Source organism: Nerophis ophidion, linkage group LG07 (genome assembly GCF_033978795.1).
Source record: "Nerophis ophidion isolate RoL-2023_Sa linkage group LG07, RoL_Noph_v1.0, whole genome shotgun sequence".
In the NCBI taxonomy this organism is placed as follows: Eukaryota; Metazoa; Chordata; class Actinopteri; order Syngnathiformes; family Syngnathidae; genus Nerophis; species Nerophis ophidion.
The window spans coordinates 32,100,288-32,117,458 of record NC_084617.1 but is presented as its reverse complement, the minus strand read 5'-3'; the positions used below and the strand labels follow the sequence as shown (position 1 = coordinate 32,117,458).

Here is a 17,171-nt window from a genome sequence, read left to right as displayed (position 1 = left end):
TGAAAACATGAGCACATGGATACATGAATATATGAACACGTGACTACTTAAATACATGAAAACATGAACACAAGAATACATGACCACATGAAAACATGAACATATGAATACATGAAAAATTAATACATGAACACATAGATATGACCACATGAATACATAGATACATTAATACATGAACACATTAATACCTGGACACATTGATACATGAATACAAGAGCACATGAATACATGAACACATGAATATGTGGCTAAATGAATACATGAACACATTAATATGTGGGTAAATAAATACATGAATACATGAACACATTGATTCATGAATACATGAAAATATAAATACATGAACACAGATGGATGAATACATGAACACATGGATACTTGACCACATGAATACATGGATACATTAAAACATGAACACAGGAATACACGAACATATGAATACATGGACACATTGATAGATGAATACATGAACACATGAATACAAGAGCACATGAATACATGGGTATATGAACACATGACTACATGAATACAGGAACACATAGATACATGAACAAATGAATACAAGAGCACCTGGATACATGAACACATGAATACATGAGCACCTGGATACATGAACACATGAATTCATGAACACATGGATACATAAACACATGAGCACACGGATACATGAATACATGAGCAAATGAAAAAATTAAAACACAATTACATGAACACATGGATACATGAGCACATGGTTACATGGATACATGAACACATAAAAGCATGAACACATAAATACATTAATACATGACCACACGGATACATGAACACATGGATACACAAACACATGACTACATTACTACATGGGTACCTGAATACAGGAGCAGATGGATAAATGAACAGATGAGCATAGCTCGGTTGGTAGAGCGGCCGTGCCAGCAAATTGAGGGTTGCAGGTTCGATTCCCGCTCCCGCCATTCTAGTCACTGCCGTTGTGTCCTTGGGCAAGGCACTTTACCCACCTGCTCCCAGTGCCACCCACACTGGTTTAAATGTAACTTAGATATTGGGTTTCACTATGTAAAGCGCTTTGAGTCACTAGAGAAAAGGGCTATATAAATATAATTCAATTTAAAAAAAAAATACACAAATACATGAATACATGAACTCATATTACTTGAATACATGAAAACATGAATGTATGAACATATGAATACATGAACACATCAACACATGAGCACATGGTTACATGGATACATGAGCACATGAATACATGAACACATGGATACATTACCACATGGTTACATGGATAAATGAACACATTAATACATGAAAGCATTAACACATGAACACATGGATATATTAGCATTAATGCATCAATGAACACATTGATGCATGTATATATGAACAAATGGATACATGAATACATGGATACATGAATACATGAAAACATGAACACATGGATACAATAATACATGAGCACATAAACACATGAATACACGAACACATGAATACATGAACACATGGATACTTGACCACATGAATACATGGATACATTAATACATGAACACAGGAATACACGAACATATGAATACATGGACACATTGATAGATGAATACATGAACACATGAATACAAGAGCACATAAATACATGGGTGTATGAACACATGACTACATGAATAGAGGAACACATAGATACATGAACAAATGAATACACAAGCACCTGGATACATGAACACATGAATACATGAGCACCTGGATACATGAACACATGAATTCATGAACACATGGATACATAAACACATGAGCACACGGATACATGTATACATGAGCAAATGAAAAAATTAAAACACAATTACATGAACACATGGATACATGAGCACATGGTTACATGGATACATGAACACATAAATGCATGAACACATGAGCACATGAACACATAAATACATTAATACATGACCACACGGATACATGAACACATGGATACACGAATACATGACTACATTACTACATGGGTACCTGAATACATGAGCACATGGATAAGTGAACAGATGAGCACATAATACATGAATGCATGAGCACATATATACATAAATACACAAATACATCAATACATGAACTCATATTACTTGAATACATGAAAACATGAATGTATGAACATATGAATACATGAACACATCAACACATGAGCACATGGTTACATGGATACATGAGCACATGAATACATGAACACATGGATACATTACCACATGGTTACATGGATAAATGAACACATAAATACATGAAGGCATTAACACATGAACACATGGATATATTAGCATTAATGCATCAATGAACACATTGATGCATGTATATATGAACACATGGATACATGAATACATGGATACATGAATACATGAAAACATGAACACATGGATACAATAATACATGAGCACATGAACACATGAATACACGAACACATGAATACATGAACACATGGATACTTGACCACATGAATACATGGATACATTAATACATGAACACAGGAATACACGAACATATGAATACATGGACACATTGAAAGATGAATACATGAACACATGAATACAAGAGCACATGAATACATGGGTGTATGAACACATGACTACATGAATACAGGAACACATAGATACATGAACAAATGAATACACGAGCACCTGGATACATGAACACATGAATTCATGAACACATGGATACATAAACACATGAGCACACGGATACATGAATACATGAGCAAATGAAAAAATTAAAACACAATTACATGAACACATGGATACATGAGCACATGGTTACACGGATACATGAACACATAAATGCATGAACACATGAGCACATGAACACATAAATACATTAATACATGACCACACGGATACATGAACACATGGATACACGAACACATGACTACATTACTACATGGGTACCTGAATACATGAGCACATGGATAAGTGAACAGATGAGCACATAATACATGAATGCATGAGCACATATATACATAAATACACAAATACATGAATACATGAACTCATATTACTTAAATACATGAAAACATGAATGTATGAACATATGAATACATGAACACATCAACACATGAGCACATGGTTACATGGATACATGAGCACATGAATACATGAACACATGGATACATTACCACATGGTTACATGGATAAATGAACACATAAATACATGAAGGCATTAACACATGAACACATGGATATATTAGCATTAATGCATCAATGAACACATTGATGCATGTATATATGAACACATGGATACATGAATACATGGATACATGAATACATGAAAACATGAACACATGGATACAATAATACATGAGCACATGAACACATGAATACACGAACACATGAATACATGAACACATGGATACTTGACCACATGAATACGTGGATACATTAATACATGAACACAGGAATACACGAACATATGAATACATGGACACATTGATAGATGAATACATGAACACATGAATACAAGAGCACATGAATACATGGGTGTATGAACACATGACTACATGAATACAGGAACACATAGATACATGAACAAATGAATACACGAGCACCTGGATACATGAACACATTAATTCATGAACACATGGATACATAAACACATGAGCACACGGATACATGAATACATGAGCAAATGAAAAAATTAAAACACAATTACATGAACACATGAGCACATGGTTACATGGATACATGAACACATAAATGCATGAACACATGAGCACATGAACACATAAATACATTAATACATGACCACACGGATACATGAACACATGGATAAATGAACAGATGAGCACATAATACATGAATGCATGAGCACATATATACATAAATACATGAATACATGAACTCATATTACTTGAATACATGAAAACATGAATGTATGAACATATGAATACATGAACACATCAACACATGAGCACATGGTTACATGGATACATGAGCACATGAATACATGTACACATGGATACATTACCACATGGTTACATGGATAAATGAACACATAAATACATGAAGGCATTAACACATGAACACATGGATATATTAGCATTAATGCATCAATGAACACATTGATGCATGTATATATGAACACATGGATACATGAATACATGAAAACATGAACACATGGATACAATAATACATGAGCACATGAACACATGAATACACGAACACATGAATACATGAATACATGAACACATGGATACATGTATCCATGTGTTCAAATGGATACATAATACATGAGCACATGGCTACATAGATACATGAACACATAAATACATGAATACATGGACACATGAATACATGAACACATAGATACATTAATACATGAACACATGAATGCACAAATACAAGAATACATCAACACATGGATACATGAGTACATAAATACATGAACATGTGAATACATGTATATATGAAAAATATGAACACATACATGAACACATGAATACATTAACACATGAATACATTACCACATGTATACATGAACACATGAAAAAATGGATACATAAATACATGAAGGCTATGCAAATGTATTTACTGTATATAGCACATTTACAACTATTTTAAAATTGGACCAAATTGCTTAACAGGTTAAAATGCATAGAGAGAGAAAATAATGATAATAATAATAAAAAAATTAATAAAAATAACACATGAACACATTGATAAATGAACACACGAAAAAATAAATACATGAATGCATGGACACACAAATACATGAATACATGAATAGATGGAGACTTGGATACGTGAATGAATGAGGACATGGATACAAAAACACATAAATACATGAACGCATGATTACATGAACACATAGCTACATGAACACATGAATACATTAATACATGAACACATGGATACATGAACCCATGAGCACATGGATACACGAACACATTAATACATTACCACATGGATACATGAATATATGAGTACATGGATACATGAATACCTAAGCACATGGATACATGAACACATAAATACATGAACACATGAACATATGAATACATGAACACATCAACGCATGAGCACAAGGTTACATGGATAAATGAATACATGAGCACTTGAATACATGAACACATGGATACATGACCACATGGTTACATGGATTCATGAAGACATAAACACATGAATACATTAACACATGAATACATGGATGCATGAATACATGAACACAATAATACATTAACATATGAACACATGAATACATGACTACATGAACACATGGATACATTATCAATCAATCAATCAATCAATGTTTATTTATATAGCCCCAAATCACAAATGTCTCAAAGGGCTGCACAAATCATTACGACTACGACATCCTCGGAAGAACCCACAAAAGGGCAAGGAAAACTCACACCCAATGGGCAGGGAGAATTCACATCCAGTGGGACGCCAGTGACAATGCTGACTATGAGAAACCTTGGAGAGGACCTCAGATGTGGGAACCCCCCCCCCGCCCCCCCCCCCCCCGCCCCCCCCCCCCCACCCCCCCCCTCTAGGGGACCGAAAGCAATGGATGTCGAGCGGGTCTAACATGATACTGTGAAAGTTCAATCCATAGTGGCTCCAACACAGCCGCGAGAGTTCAGTTCAAAGCGGATCCAAGACAGCAGCGAGAGTCGCGTCCACAAGAAACCATCCCAAGCGGAGGCGGATCAGCAGCGTAGAGATGTCCCCAACCGATACACAGGCGAGCGGTCCATCCTGGGTCCCGACGAGCAGTCCATTCTGGGTCTCGACTCTGGACAGCCAGTACTTCATCCATGGTCATTGGACCGGACCCCCTCCACAAGGGAGGGGGGGACATAGGAGAAAGAAAATAAGCGGCAGATCAACTGGTCCAAAAAGGAGGTCTATTTAAAGGTTAGAGTATACAGATGAGTTTTAAGGTGAGACTTAAATGCTTCTACTGAGGTAGCATCTCGAACTGTTACCGGGAGGGCATTCCAGAGTACTGGATTCCGAACGGAAAACGCTCTATAGCCCGCAGACTTTTTTTGGGCTCTAGGAATCACTAATAAGCCGGAGTCTTTTGAACGCAGATTTGTTGCCGGGACAAATGGTACATTACAATCGGCAAGATAGGATGGAGCTAGACCGTGTAGTATTTTATACGTAAGTATTAAAACCTTAAAGTCACATCTTAAGTGCACAGGAAGCCAGTGCAGGTGAGCCAGTATAGGCGTAATGTGATCAAACTTTCTTGTTCTTGTCAAAAGTCTAGCAGCCGCATTTTGTACCAACTATAATCTTTTAATGCTAGACATGGGGAGACCCGAAAATAATAAGTTACAGTAGTCGAGGCGAGACGTAACAAACGCATGGATAATGATCTTGGCGTCTTTAGTGGACAAAATGGAGCGAATTTTAGCGATATAAGAAGGCCGTTATAGTAACGTTTTTAATGTGTGACTCAAAGGAGAGAGTTGGGTCGAAGATAATACCCAGATTTTTTACCGAGTCACCTTGTTTTATTATTTGGTTGTCAAATGTTAAAGTTGTATTATTAAATAGAGGTCGGTGTCTAGCAGGACCGATAATCAGCATTTCTGTTTTTTTGGCGTTAAGTTGCAAAATATTAGCGGACATCCATTGTCTAATTTCATTAAGACACGCTTCCAACTGACTACAGTCCGGCGTGTTGGTCAGCTTTAGGGGCATGTAGAGTTGGGTGTCATCAGCATAGCAGTGAAAGCTAATACCGTATTTGCGTATGACGTCACCCAGCGGCAGCATGTAGATGCTGAAGAGTACAGGGCCAAGGACCAAACCCTGGGGAACTCCACACGTTACCTTAACATAGTCCGAGGTCATACTGTTATGGGAGACGCACTGCACCATGTCAGTAAGATAAGAGTTAAACGAAGACAGGGCTGAGTCTGACATACCAATTCGTGTTTTGATACGCTCTAATAAAATATTATGATCGACGGTATCGAAAGGAGCGCTAAGAGCAGCAACACAGATGACGCATCAGAATCCATCGTTAGCAATAGATCATTAGTCAATTTTGCGAGGGCTGTCTCCGTAGAGTGATTTGCCCTGAAACCGGATTGAAAGGTTTCACATAGATTGTTAAACGCTAAGTGTTCATTTAGCTGCTCTGCAACAATTTTTTCGAGGATTTTCGAAATAAAGGGAAGGTGAGACACCGGTCGGTAGTTTACCATGAGGTCAGGATCGAGGTTAGGTCTTTTAAGGAGAGGATGAATAACCGCTTTTTTGAATGCTAGGGGAACAGTGCCCGAGGAAAGTGATAAGTTTATAATATTTAGCACTGATGGACCTAATAATACAAAAAGCTCCTTGATAAGTTTCCCAGGAAGTGGGTCAAGTAAACATGTTGTTTGTTTTATTCCATTTACACGTTGTAACAATTCTTCTAATGTTATTTCATCAAAACGAGAGAAACTGTTTTGGATATTTGCAGTATCCGCCGTGTATACAGTCGTATCTGTGTTACTATAACCCAGTTGTAGCTGGGACGCATTGTCTTTAATCTCCTTTCTAATAAGTTCAATTTTCTTATTAAAGAACTTCATGAAGTCATCTGCCGAATGGGTGGAGCTACTGGAAGGAGTCCCTTGTTGGGTTAGCGATGCTACTGTACTAAACAAAAATTTTGGATCGTTTTTATTAATGCGGATGAAATTTGAGTAATAATTAGTTTTAGCTAAGGTAAGCATGCGTTTATAAGTTATTAAACTATCACTCCATGCTTGATGGTGCACCTCAAGTTTAGTCGTGCGCCATTTGCGTTCCAGCTTTCTACATAATAATTTCTGAGCTCTAGTTTCCTCAGTAAGCCATGGCGTACGCCTTTTTGGAGCCTTTTTTAACTTCAGCGGTGCTATACTATCAATGGTTTCGCGCAGGGCGTTGTTAAAGTTGTTAGTGAGGTTATCAATAGAGCCCACATACTTTGGGAATGGTGCCATTACCGAGGGCAGTAGACCAGCAAGAGTCGTCGTTGTGGCAGCATTAATGTTGCGGCTGCTATACCAGTTATTATTATTATCATCAATCAATCAATGTTTATTTATATAGCCCCAAATCACAAATGTCTCAAAGGACTGCACAAATCATTACGACTACAACATCCTCGGAAGAACCCACAAAAGGGCAAGGAAAACTCACACCCAGTGGGCAGGGAGAATTCACATTCAGTGGGACGCCAGTGACAATAGTGACTATGAGAAACCTTGGAGAGGACTTCAGATGTGGGCAACCCCCCCCCTCTAGGGGACCGAAAGCAATGGATGTCGAGCGGGTCTAACATGATACTGTGAAAGTTCAATCCATAGTGGCTCCAAGACAGCAGTGAGAGTCCCGTCCACAGGAAACCATCTCAAGCGGATCAGCAGCGTAGAGATGTCCCCAACCGATACAGGCGAGCGGTCCATCCTGGGTCCCGACGAGCGGTCCATCCTGGGTCTCGACTCTGGACAGTCAGTACTTCATCCATGGTCATCGGACCGGACCCCCTCCACAAGGGAGGGGGGGACATAGGAGAAAGAAAATAAGCGGCAGATCAACTGGTCTAAAATGGAGGTCTATTTAAAGGCTAGAGTATACAGATGAGTTTTAAGATGAGACTTAAATGCTTCTACTGAGGTAGCATCTCGAACTGTTACCGGGAGGGCATTCCAGAGTACTGGAGCCCGAACGGAAAACGCTCTATAGCCCGCAGACTTTTTTTGAGCTCTAGGAATCACTAATAAGCCGGAGTCTTTTGAACGCAGATTTCTTGCCGGGACATACGGTACAATACAATCGGCAAGATAGGCTGGAGCTAGACCGTGTAGTATTTTATACGTAAGTAGTAAAACCTTAAAGTCACATCTTAAGTGCACAGGAAGCCAGTGCAGGTGAGCCAGTACAGGCGTAATATGATCAAACTTTCTTGTTCTTGTCAAAAGTCTAGCAGCCGCATTTTGTACCAACTGTAATCTTTTAATGCTAGACATGGGGAGACCCGAAAATAATACGTTACAGTAATCGAGACGAGACGTAACAAACGCATGGATAATGATCTCAGCGTCTTTAGTGGACAGAATGGAGCGAATTTTAGCGATATTACGGAGATGAAAGAAGGCCGTTTTAGTAACGCTTTTAATGTGTGACTCAAAGGAGAGAGTTGGGTCGAAGATAATACCCAGATTTTTTACAGAGTCACCTTGTTTTATGATTTGGTTGTCAAATGTTAAAGTTGTATTATTAAATAGAGGTCGGTGTCTAGCAGGACCGATAATCAGCATTTCCGTTTTTTTGGCATTAAGTTGCAAAAAGTTAGCGGACATCCATTGTTTAATTTCATTAAGACACGCTTCCAACTGACTACAGTCCGGCGTGTTGGTCAGCTTTAGGGGCATGTAAAGTTGGGTGTAATCAGCATAACAGTGAAAGCTAATACCGTATTTGCGTATGACGTCACCTAGCGGCAGCATGTAGATGCTGAAGAGTACAGGGCCAAGGACCGAACCCTGAGGAACTCCACACGTTACCTTAACATAGTCCGAGGTCACACTGTTATAGGAGACGCACTGCATCCTATCAGTAAGATAAGAGTTAAACCACGACAGGGCTGAGTCTGACATACCAATTCGTATTTTGATACGCTCTAATAAAATATTATGATCGACGGTATCGAAAGCAGCGCTAAGATCGAGGAGCAGCAACATAGATGACGCATCAGAGTCCATCGTTAGCAACAGATCATTAGTCAATTTTGCGAGGGCTGTCTCAGTCGAGTGATTTGCCCTGAAACCGGATTGAAAGGTTTCACATAGATTGTTAAACGCTAAGTGCTCATTTAGCTGCTCTGCAACAATTTTTTCGAGGATTTTCGACATAAAGGGAAGGTGAGACACCGGTCGGTAGTTTACCATGAGGTCAGGATCGAGGTTAGGTCTTTTAAGGAGAGGATGAATAACCGCTTTTTTGAATGCAACGGGAACAGTGCCCGAGGAAAGTGATAAGTTTATAATATTTAGCACTGATGGACCTAATAATACAAAAAGCTCCTTGATAAGTTTCCCAGGAAGTGGGTCAAGTAAACATGTTGTTTGTTTTATTCCATTTACACGTTGTAACAATCCTTCTAATGTTATTTCATCAAAACGAGAGAAACTATTTTGGATATTTGCAGTATCCGCCGAAAATACAATCGTATCTGTGTTACTATAACCCCGTTGTAACTGGGACGCATTGTCTTTAATCTCCTTTCTAATAAGTTCAATTTTCTTATTAAAGAACTTCATAAAGTCATCTGCCGAATGGGTGGAGCTACTGGAAGGAGTCCCTTGTTGGGTTAGCGATGCTACTGTACTAAACAAAAATTTTGGATCGTTTTTATTAATGCGGATGAGATTTGAGTAATAATTTGTTTTAGCTAAGGTAAGCATGCGTTTATAAGTTATTAAACTATCACTCCATGCTTGATGGTGCACCTCAAGTTTAGTCGTGCGCCATTTGCGTTCTAGTTTTCTACATAATAATTTCTGAGCTCTAGTTTCTTCAGTAAACCATGGCGTACGCCTTTTTGGAGCCTTTTTTAACTTCAGCGGTGCTATACTATCAATGGTTTCGCGCAGGGCGTTGTTAAAGTTGTTAGTGAGGTTATCAATAGAGCCCACATACTTTGGGAACGGTGCCATTACCGAGGGCAGTAGGTCCGCAAGAGTCGTCGTTGTGGCAGCATTAATGTTGCGGCTGCTATAGCAGTTATTATTATTATTAGCTTGCCGAACATGAGTCTGAACTTCGAATTTTATAAGGTAATGATCGGACATTACTTTAGTATACGGGAGTATCATAACTTTGGAGACGGTGATGCCTCTGACAAGCACTAGGTCTATCGTATTACCGCTGCGATGCGTTGGTTCATTTATTATTTGTGTAAGACCACAGCTATCAATTATAGTCTGGAGCGCCACGCACGGTGGGTCCAATGGGGTATTCATATGGATATTAAAGTCCCCCATTATAATTATATTATCGGCGTGCGTCACTAGATCAGCAACAAACTCTGAGAATTCACTAATAAAGTCCGAATAGGGCCCTGGGGGGCGGTAGATAACGGCCAGGCACAGAGGCAGAGGTGTGGCAGACTTTATAGAAAGCACCTCAAACGATTTATATTTATTATTTAAGTTAGGACTAAAGTTAAAGTTTTCGTTGTATATTAGTGCGACACCCCCTCCCCTTTTGAGGTGACGGGCAATATGCGCATTCGTATAGTTAGGAGGGGATGCCTCATTTATCGCAAAAAAGTCGTCTGGTTTAAGCCAGGTTTCGCTAAGACCGATGACGTTAAGGTTGTTGTCTCTAATGACCTCATTGACTAATAACGTTTTGGGAGACAAAGATCTGATGTTTAGAAAGCCCATATTATAGGTAGTGGGCTGTTTTAAGGAGTTGTTGATAAAATTATCCGTAGTAGCAATATTAATAATGTTGCGTTTATTATGCGCAGTGTACTTAAAATAATTACGACCATATCTAGGAATTGATATGACGGGAATTTTCAGATTGTCTACTTGGCGCTGCGATAAACTGAACGCATCATAATTTGCCACCTCAGTAGAACGCATGTCTAACTCTGACGTAGTCATAGACACAGTAGAAAAAACATTTTGTGAGTATTGTATTATTCTACGACAATTGCTATGTGTACAGGGATCATCCAGCCTGGCGCTGGCTAGTTCTAACTTAACTGACTCCATACCCAGGCTAGCAGGCTCTGTAATTGCCTGTGACCGGGCTTGCTCTAGTGCAGTTAGTCAAATGTGGCTCAATGCGAAGTCTATGTTCCGAGACAGGAGGATAGCGCCTTCCTGGTTAGGGTGAAGGCCGTCTCTCCTCAGCAAGCCTGGTTTGCCCCAGAAAGAGGGCCAATTATCAATAAACGTAAATCCCTGTTGTCTGCAGAAGCTATCCAGCCACCTGTTAAGAGAGACTAATCTGCTATATCTCTCATCATTGCCTCTCCCAGGCAGGGGGCCAGAGACAATTACTCGATGCCTGGACATCTTTCTGGCGAGATTACAAGCCCTGGCTATGTTTCTCTTTGTAATCTCTGATTGTCTCATCCTAACGTCATTGGAGCCAACGTGTATTACTATATTCGCATAACTAGTGGTGCGGTTAGCCTGCCGTACGTGTTTACTAGACCTGTTGCGAGTTAGCTCCCTAAGATTAGCTTCAATGTCAGGTGCTCTGCCCCCGGGAATACACTTAATTGTGGCTGGTTTGCTAAGCTTTATGTTTCGGGTGATGGAGTCCCCTATGACTAAAGTGTGGTGCCCGGTAGGCAGGGGTGTAGGACTAGCTAAAGGGCTAAATCTATTATGCGTCTCAACCGGTACACCGTAGCTTGTAGGCCGGTTAGGGCTGCTACAAGCTGGGCTAGTTAGCTCGCTACAGCTAACGCTAGCAGATGTGTCCGCAACATCTAAAGTTACGAAATTACACTGCTCTAACTGGCGGACACGGCTCTCTAGCAAAGCCAACCTATCCATGAGTAAAGTGCACGAAGCGCAGGAAGCCATACTCACAGAAACTTTCCGTCGCCGAGTGGGGTGCCAGCTGTCTTCGGGAAGTGGTGGTCACGGTGGCGGGGGAGAAGCTTCCTTCAGACCGGCGCTGCCTTTCTCCGCTAGCCTCGTTAGCTTAGCAGCTAGCTAGCTGAGGGCGAAGTGGTGAGACAGAGATCGGGTGATTTGCAAGTTAAATTGAACCATTAAATATGTTCGATAAGTTGTAAATAAAGCTGCAAAACAGTTAAAATCACACAGATAGAACGATACTTAGCTTTTTTGCAACAAGAGCAGTCAGCGAGCAGTCATTAGCTTGCCGAACATGAGTCTGAACTTCGAATTTTATAAGGTAATGATCGGACATTACTTTAGTGTACGGGAGTATTATAACTTTGGAAACGGTGATACCTCTGACAAGCACTAGGTCTATCGTGTTACCGCTGCGATGCGTCGGTTCATTTATTATTTGTGTAAGACCACAGTTATCAATTATAGTCTGGAGCGACACGCACGGTGGGTCCAATGGGGTATTCATATGGATATTAAAGTCCCCCATTATAATTATATTATCGGCGTGCGTCACTAGATCAGCAACAAACTCTGAGAATTCACTAATAAAGTCCGAATAGGGCCCTGGGGGGCGGTAGATAACAGCCAGCCATAGAGGCAGCGGTGTGGCAGACTTCATAGAAAGCACCTCAAACGATTTATATTTATTATTTAAGTTAGGACTAAAGTTAAAGTTTCCGTTGTATATTAGTGCGACCCCCCCCCTCTCCCTTTAAGGGGACGGGCAATATGCGCATTCGTATAGTTAGGAGGGGATGCCTCATTTATCGCAAAAAAGTCGTCTGGTTTAAGCCAGGTTTCGCTAAGACCGATGACGTTAAAGTTGTTGTCTCTAATGACCTCATTAACTAATAACGTTTTGGGAGACAAAGATCTGATGTTTAGAAAGCCCATATTATAGGTAGTGGGCTGTTTTAAGGAGTTGTTGATCAAATTATCCGTGGTAGCAATATTAATAATGTTGCGTTTATTATGCGCATTGTACTTAAAATAATTACGACCATATCTAGGAATTGATATGACGGGAATTTTCAGATTGTCTACTTGGTGTTGCGATGAACTGAACGCATCATAATTTGCCACCTCAGTAGAACGCATGTCTAACTCTGACGTAGTCATAGTCATAGCAGAAAAACCATTACGTGAGTTGTGTATTATTCTAAGAAAATTGCTATGTGTACAGGGATCATCCAGCCTGGCGCTGGCTAGTTCTAACTTAACTGACTCCATACCCAGGCTAGCAGGCTCTGTAATTGCCTGTGACCGGGCTTGCTCTAGTGCAGTTAGTCAAATGTGGCTCAATGCGAAATCTATGTTCCGAGACAAGAGGATAGCGCCTTCCTGGTTAGGGTGAAGGCCGTCTCTCCTCAGCAAGCCAGGTTTGCCCCAGAAAGAGGGCCAATTATCAATAAACGTAAATCCCTGTTGTCTACAGAAGCTATCCAGCCACTTGTTAAGAGAGACTAATCTGCTATACCTCTCATCATTGCCTCTCCCAGGCAGGGGGCCAGAGACAATTACTCGATGCCTGGACATCATTCTAGCGAGATTACAAGCCCTGGCTATGTTTCTCTTTGTAATCTCTGATTGTCTCATCCTAACGTCATTGGAGCCAACGTGTATTACTATATTCGCATAACTAGTGGTGCGGTTAGCCTGTCGTACGTGTTTACTAGGCCTGTTGCGAGTTAGCTCCCTAAGATTAGCTTCAATGTCAGGTGCTCTGCCCCCGGGAATACACTTAATTGTGGCTGGTTTGCTAAGCTTTATGTTTCGGGTGATGGAGTCCCCTATGACTAAAGTGTGGTGACCGGTAGACTGGGGTGTAGGACTAGCTAAAGGGCTAAATCTGTTATGCGTCTCAATCGGTACACCGTAGCTTGTAGGCCGCTTAGGGCTGCTACAAGCTGGGCTAGTTAGCTCGCTACAGCTAACGCTAGCAGATGTGTCCGCAACATCTAAAGTTACGAAATTACACTGCTCTAACTGGCGGACACGGCTCTCTAGCAGAGCCAACCTATCCATGAGTAAAGTGCACGAAGCGCAGGAAGCCATACTCACAGAAACTTCCCGTCGCCGAGTGGGGTGCCAGCTGTCTTCGGGAAGTGGTGGTCACGGTGGCGGGGGAGTAGCTTCCTTCAGACCGGCGCTGCCTTTCTCCGCTAGCCTCGTTAGCTTAGCAGCTAGCTAGCTGATGGCGGAGTGGTGAGACAGAGATCGGGTGATTTGCAAGTTAAATTGAACAATTAACTATGTTCGAGAAGTTATAAATAAAGCTGCAAAACATTTAAAAGCACACAGATAGAATGATACTTAGCTTTTTTGCAACAAGAGCAGTCAGCGAGCAGTCATTCACGTTGACCCGGAACCGGAAGTCTCCTCATTAATATATGAGCACATGGTTACATTGATACATGAACACAAAAAACACATCAATACATTAACACATGAACACATGGATACATAAACACATGAATACATGGACACATGAATACATGGATACATGAAAACACAAATACATGTAAACATGAACGCATAAATACATGGATACATGAATACATGGACACATGAATACATGGACATATGGATACATGAATACATGGATACATGGACACATAAATACATGAATACATTGACACATGAATACATGGACACAACCCCGAAAGGGAATGAGCGGTAGAAAATGGATGGATGGATGGATGGATACATGAATACATGAAAAGAAAAATACATGGACACATGGATACATGAATACATAAAAACATAAACACATGAGTATATGGACACATGGATACACAAATAAATGAAAACATAAATACATGGATGCATGGACACATGAATACATGAGCACATGAACCACAAAACAGAGGTACCAGTGATAATAGTTTCTGTATTTGCAGGATCTGGTTGCCTGGGTAACCACCGGCTTCCTGCACATTCCACATGCAGAGGACATCCCTAATACTGTAACCGTGGGCAACGGCGGCGGAGTCTTACTGCGACCTCACAACTACTTTGATGAAGACCCTTCAATCCAATCAGATGACAGCGTTTACTTCCAACCAGGAAGTGAAGGGTCATGTGACCTCAACAAGATGGCGTGTGTGTCTCAGCAGACTTGTAGTCCTGTCATGGAGACCTGGGACTACCACGGCTTTGATGGAGCCATGAAGTTCACAGACTGGCACTGAATACTCCTACTACATCCTACATGTACTACTACTACATTCTACATGTACCACCACTACATCCTACATGTACCACTACTACATCCTGCATGTACTATAACTACATCCTACATGTACTACTACTACATCCGACATGTACCACTACTACATCCCACATGTACCACTAATACATAATACATAGTACATGTACTACTAATACATCATACATGTACTACATGATGCAGTAATACATAATATATGTACTGTAGGACATAGTAATACATAATACATGTAATACTGAATATAGTAATACATAATACATGTACTACATGATCAAGTAATACATCATACATGTACTGCAGGATATAGTAATATATCATAAATGTACTGCAGGATATAGTAGTACATCATACATGCTCTACATGATATAGTAATTCATCATACATGTACTGCAGGATATAGTAATAAATCATACATGTACTGCAGGATCAAGTAAGACATTGTACATGTACTACAAGAAATAGTAATACATAATACATGTACTGTAAGATATAGTAGTACATCATACATGTTCTACATGATATAGTAATACATCATACATGTACTGCAGGATCTAGTAATACATCATACATGTACTACATGATATAGTAAAACGTCATACATGTACAACTAATATACTAATATATCATACATGTACTAGAAGGTATAGTAATACATCATACATGTACTGTACTACATGATATAGTAATACATCATACATGTAATACATTATATTATAATACATCATACATGTAGTATATAATATCATAATACATCATAATGTACTACTGGATAGAGTAATACTGTATACATGTACTAATGGATATAGTAATACATCATACATGTACTACATGAAAGAGTAAAACATCATACATGTACTGCTGTTTACATTAATAATCTGCAACTACTACTGTACTTTCTAATTTGTCATACAATTAAAGTATCAAATACTGTCTTCATTCTTTTTTTTAATTATTAAATTATTTAAGAGTAATATTAGGCGACTTCTCCAGGGTGTACCCCGCCTTCCGCCCGATTGTAGCTAAGATAGGCGCCAGCGCCCCCCGCGATCCCAAAAGGGAATAAGCGGTAGAAATGGATGGATGCATTTCAGTGCGAATGAATATTTTCCAAATGTATACTTCGTTTCTTTGCTGAACATAAAATGTATGTTCTTTACAAAATGCATTATGGTAGTATACGTTATACTTTGTTATCACAAAATATGATGTTATACAAAGTACTTCTATATTTACGCAATATGATTGTGAACAAAATACTTCTACGTTTACAAAATATGATTGAATACAATATACTTGTATATTTACAAAATATTG

At 39.7% G+C, this 17,171-nt stretch overlaps 1 protein-coding gene across 1 annotated transcript in view; it reads left to right on the top strand.

Annotated features, from left to right (window-relative positions):
- Nucleotides 1-16,789, top strand: part of aoc2 (amine oxidase copper containing 2) — a 35,142-nt gene extending 18,353 nt beyond the window's left edge. The window contains exon 5 of the mRNA XM_061905979.1: nt 15,529-16,789. Within this exon, the coding sequence (XP_061761963.1) occupies nt 15,529-15,819 (291 nt within the window). The 3' untranslated portion in view covers nt 15,820-16,789. The remainder of the gene's footprint in view (nt 1-15,528) is intronic.
- The last annotated feature ends 382 nt before the right edge of the window (nt 16,790-17,171 follow it).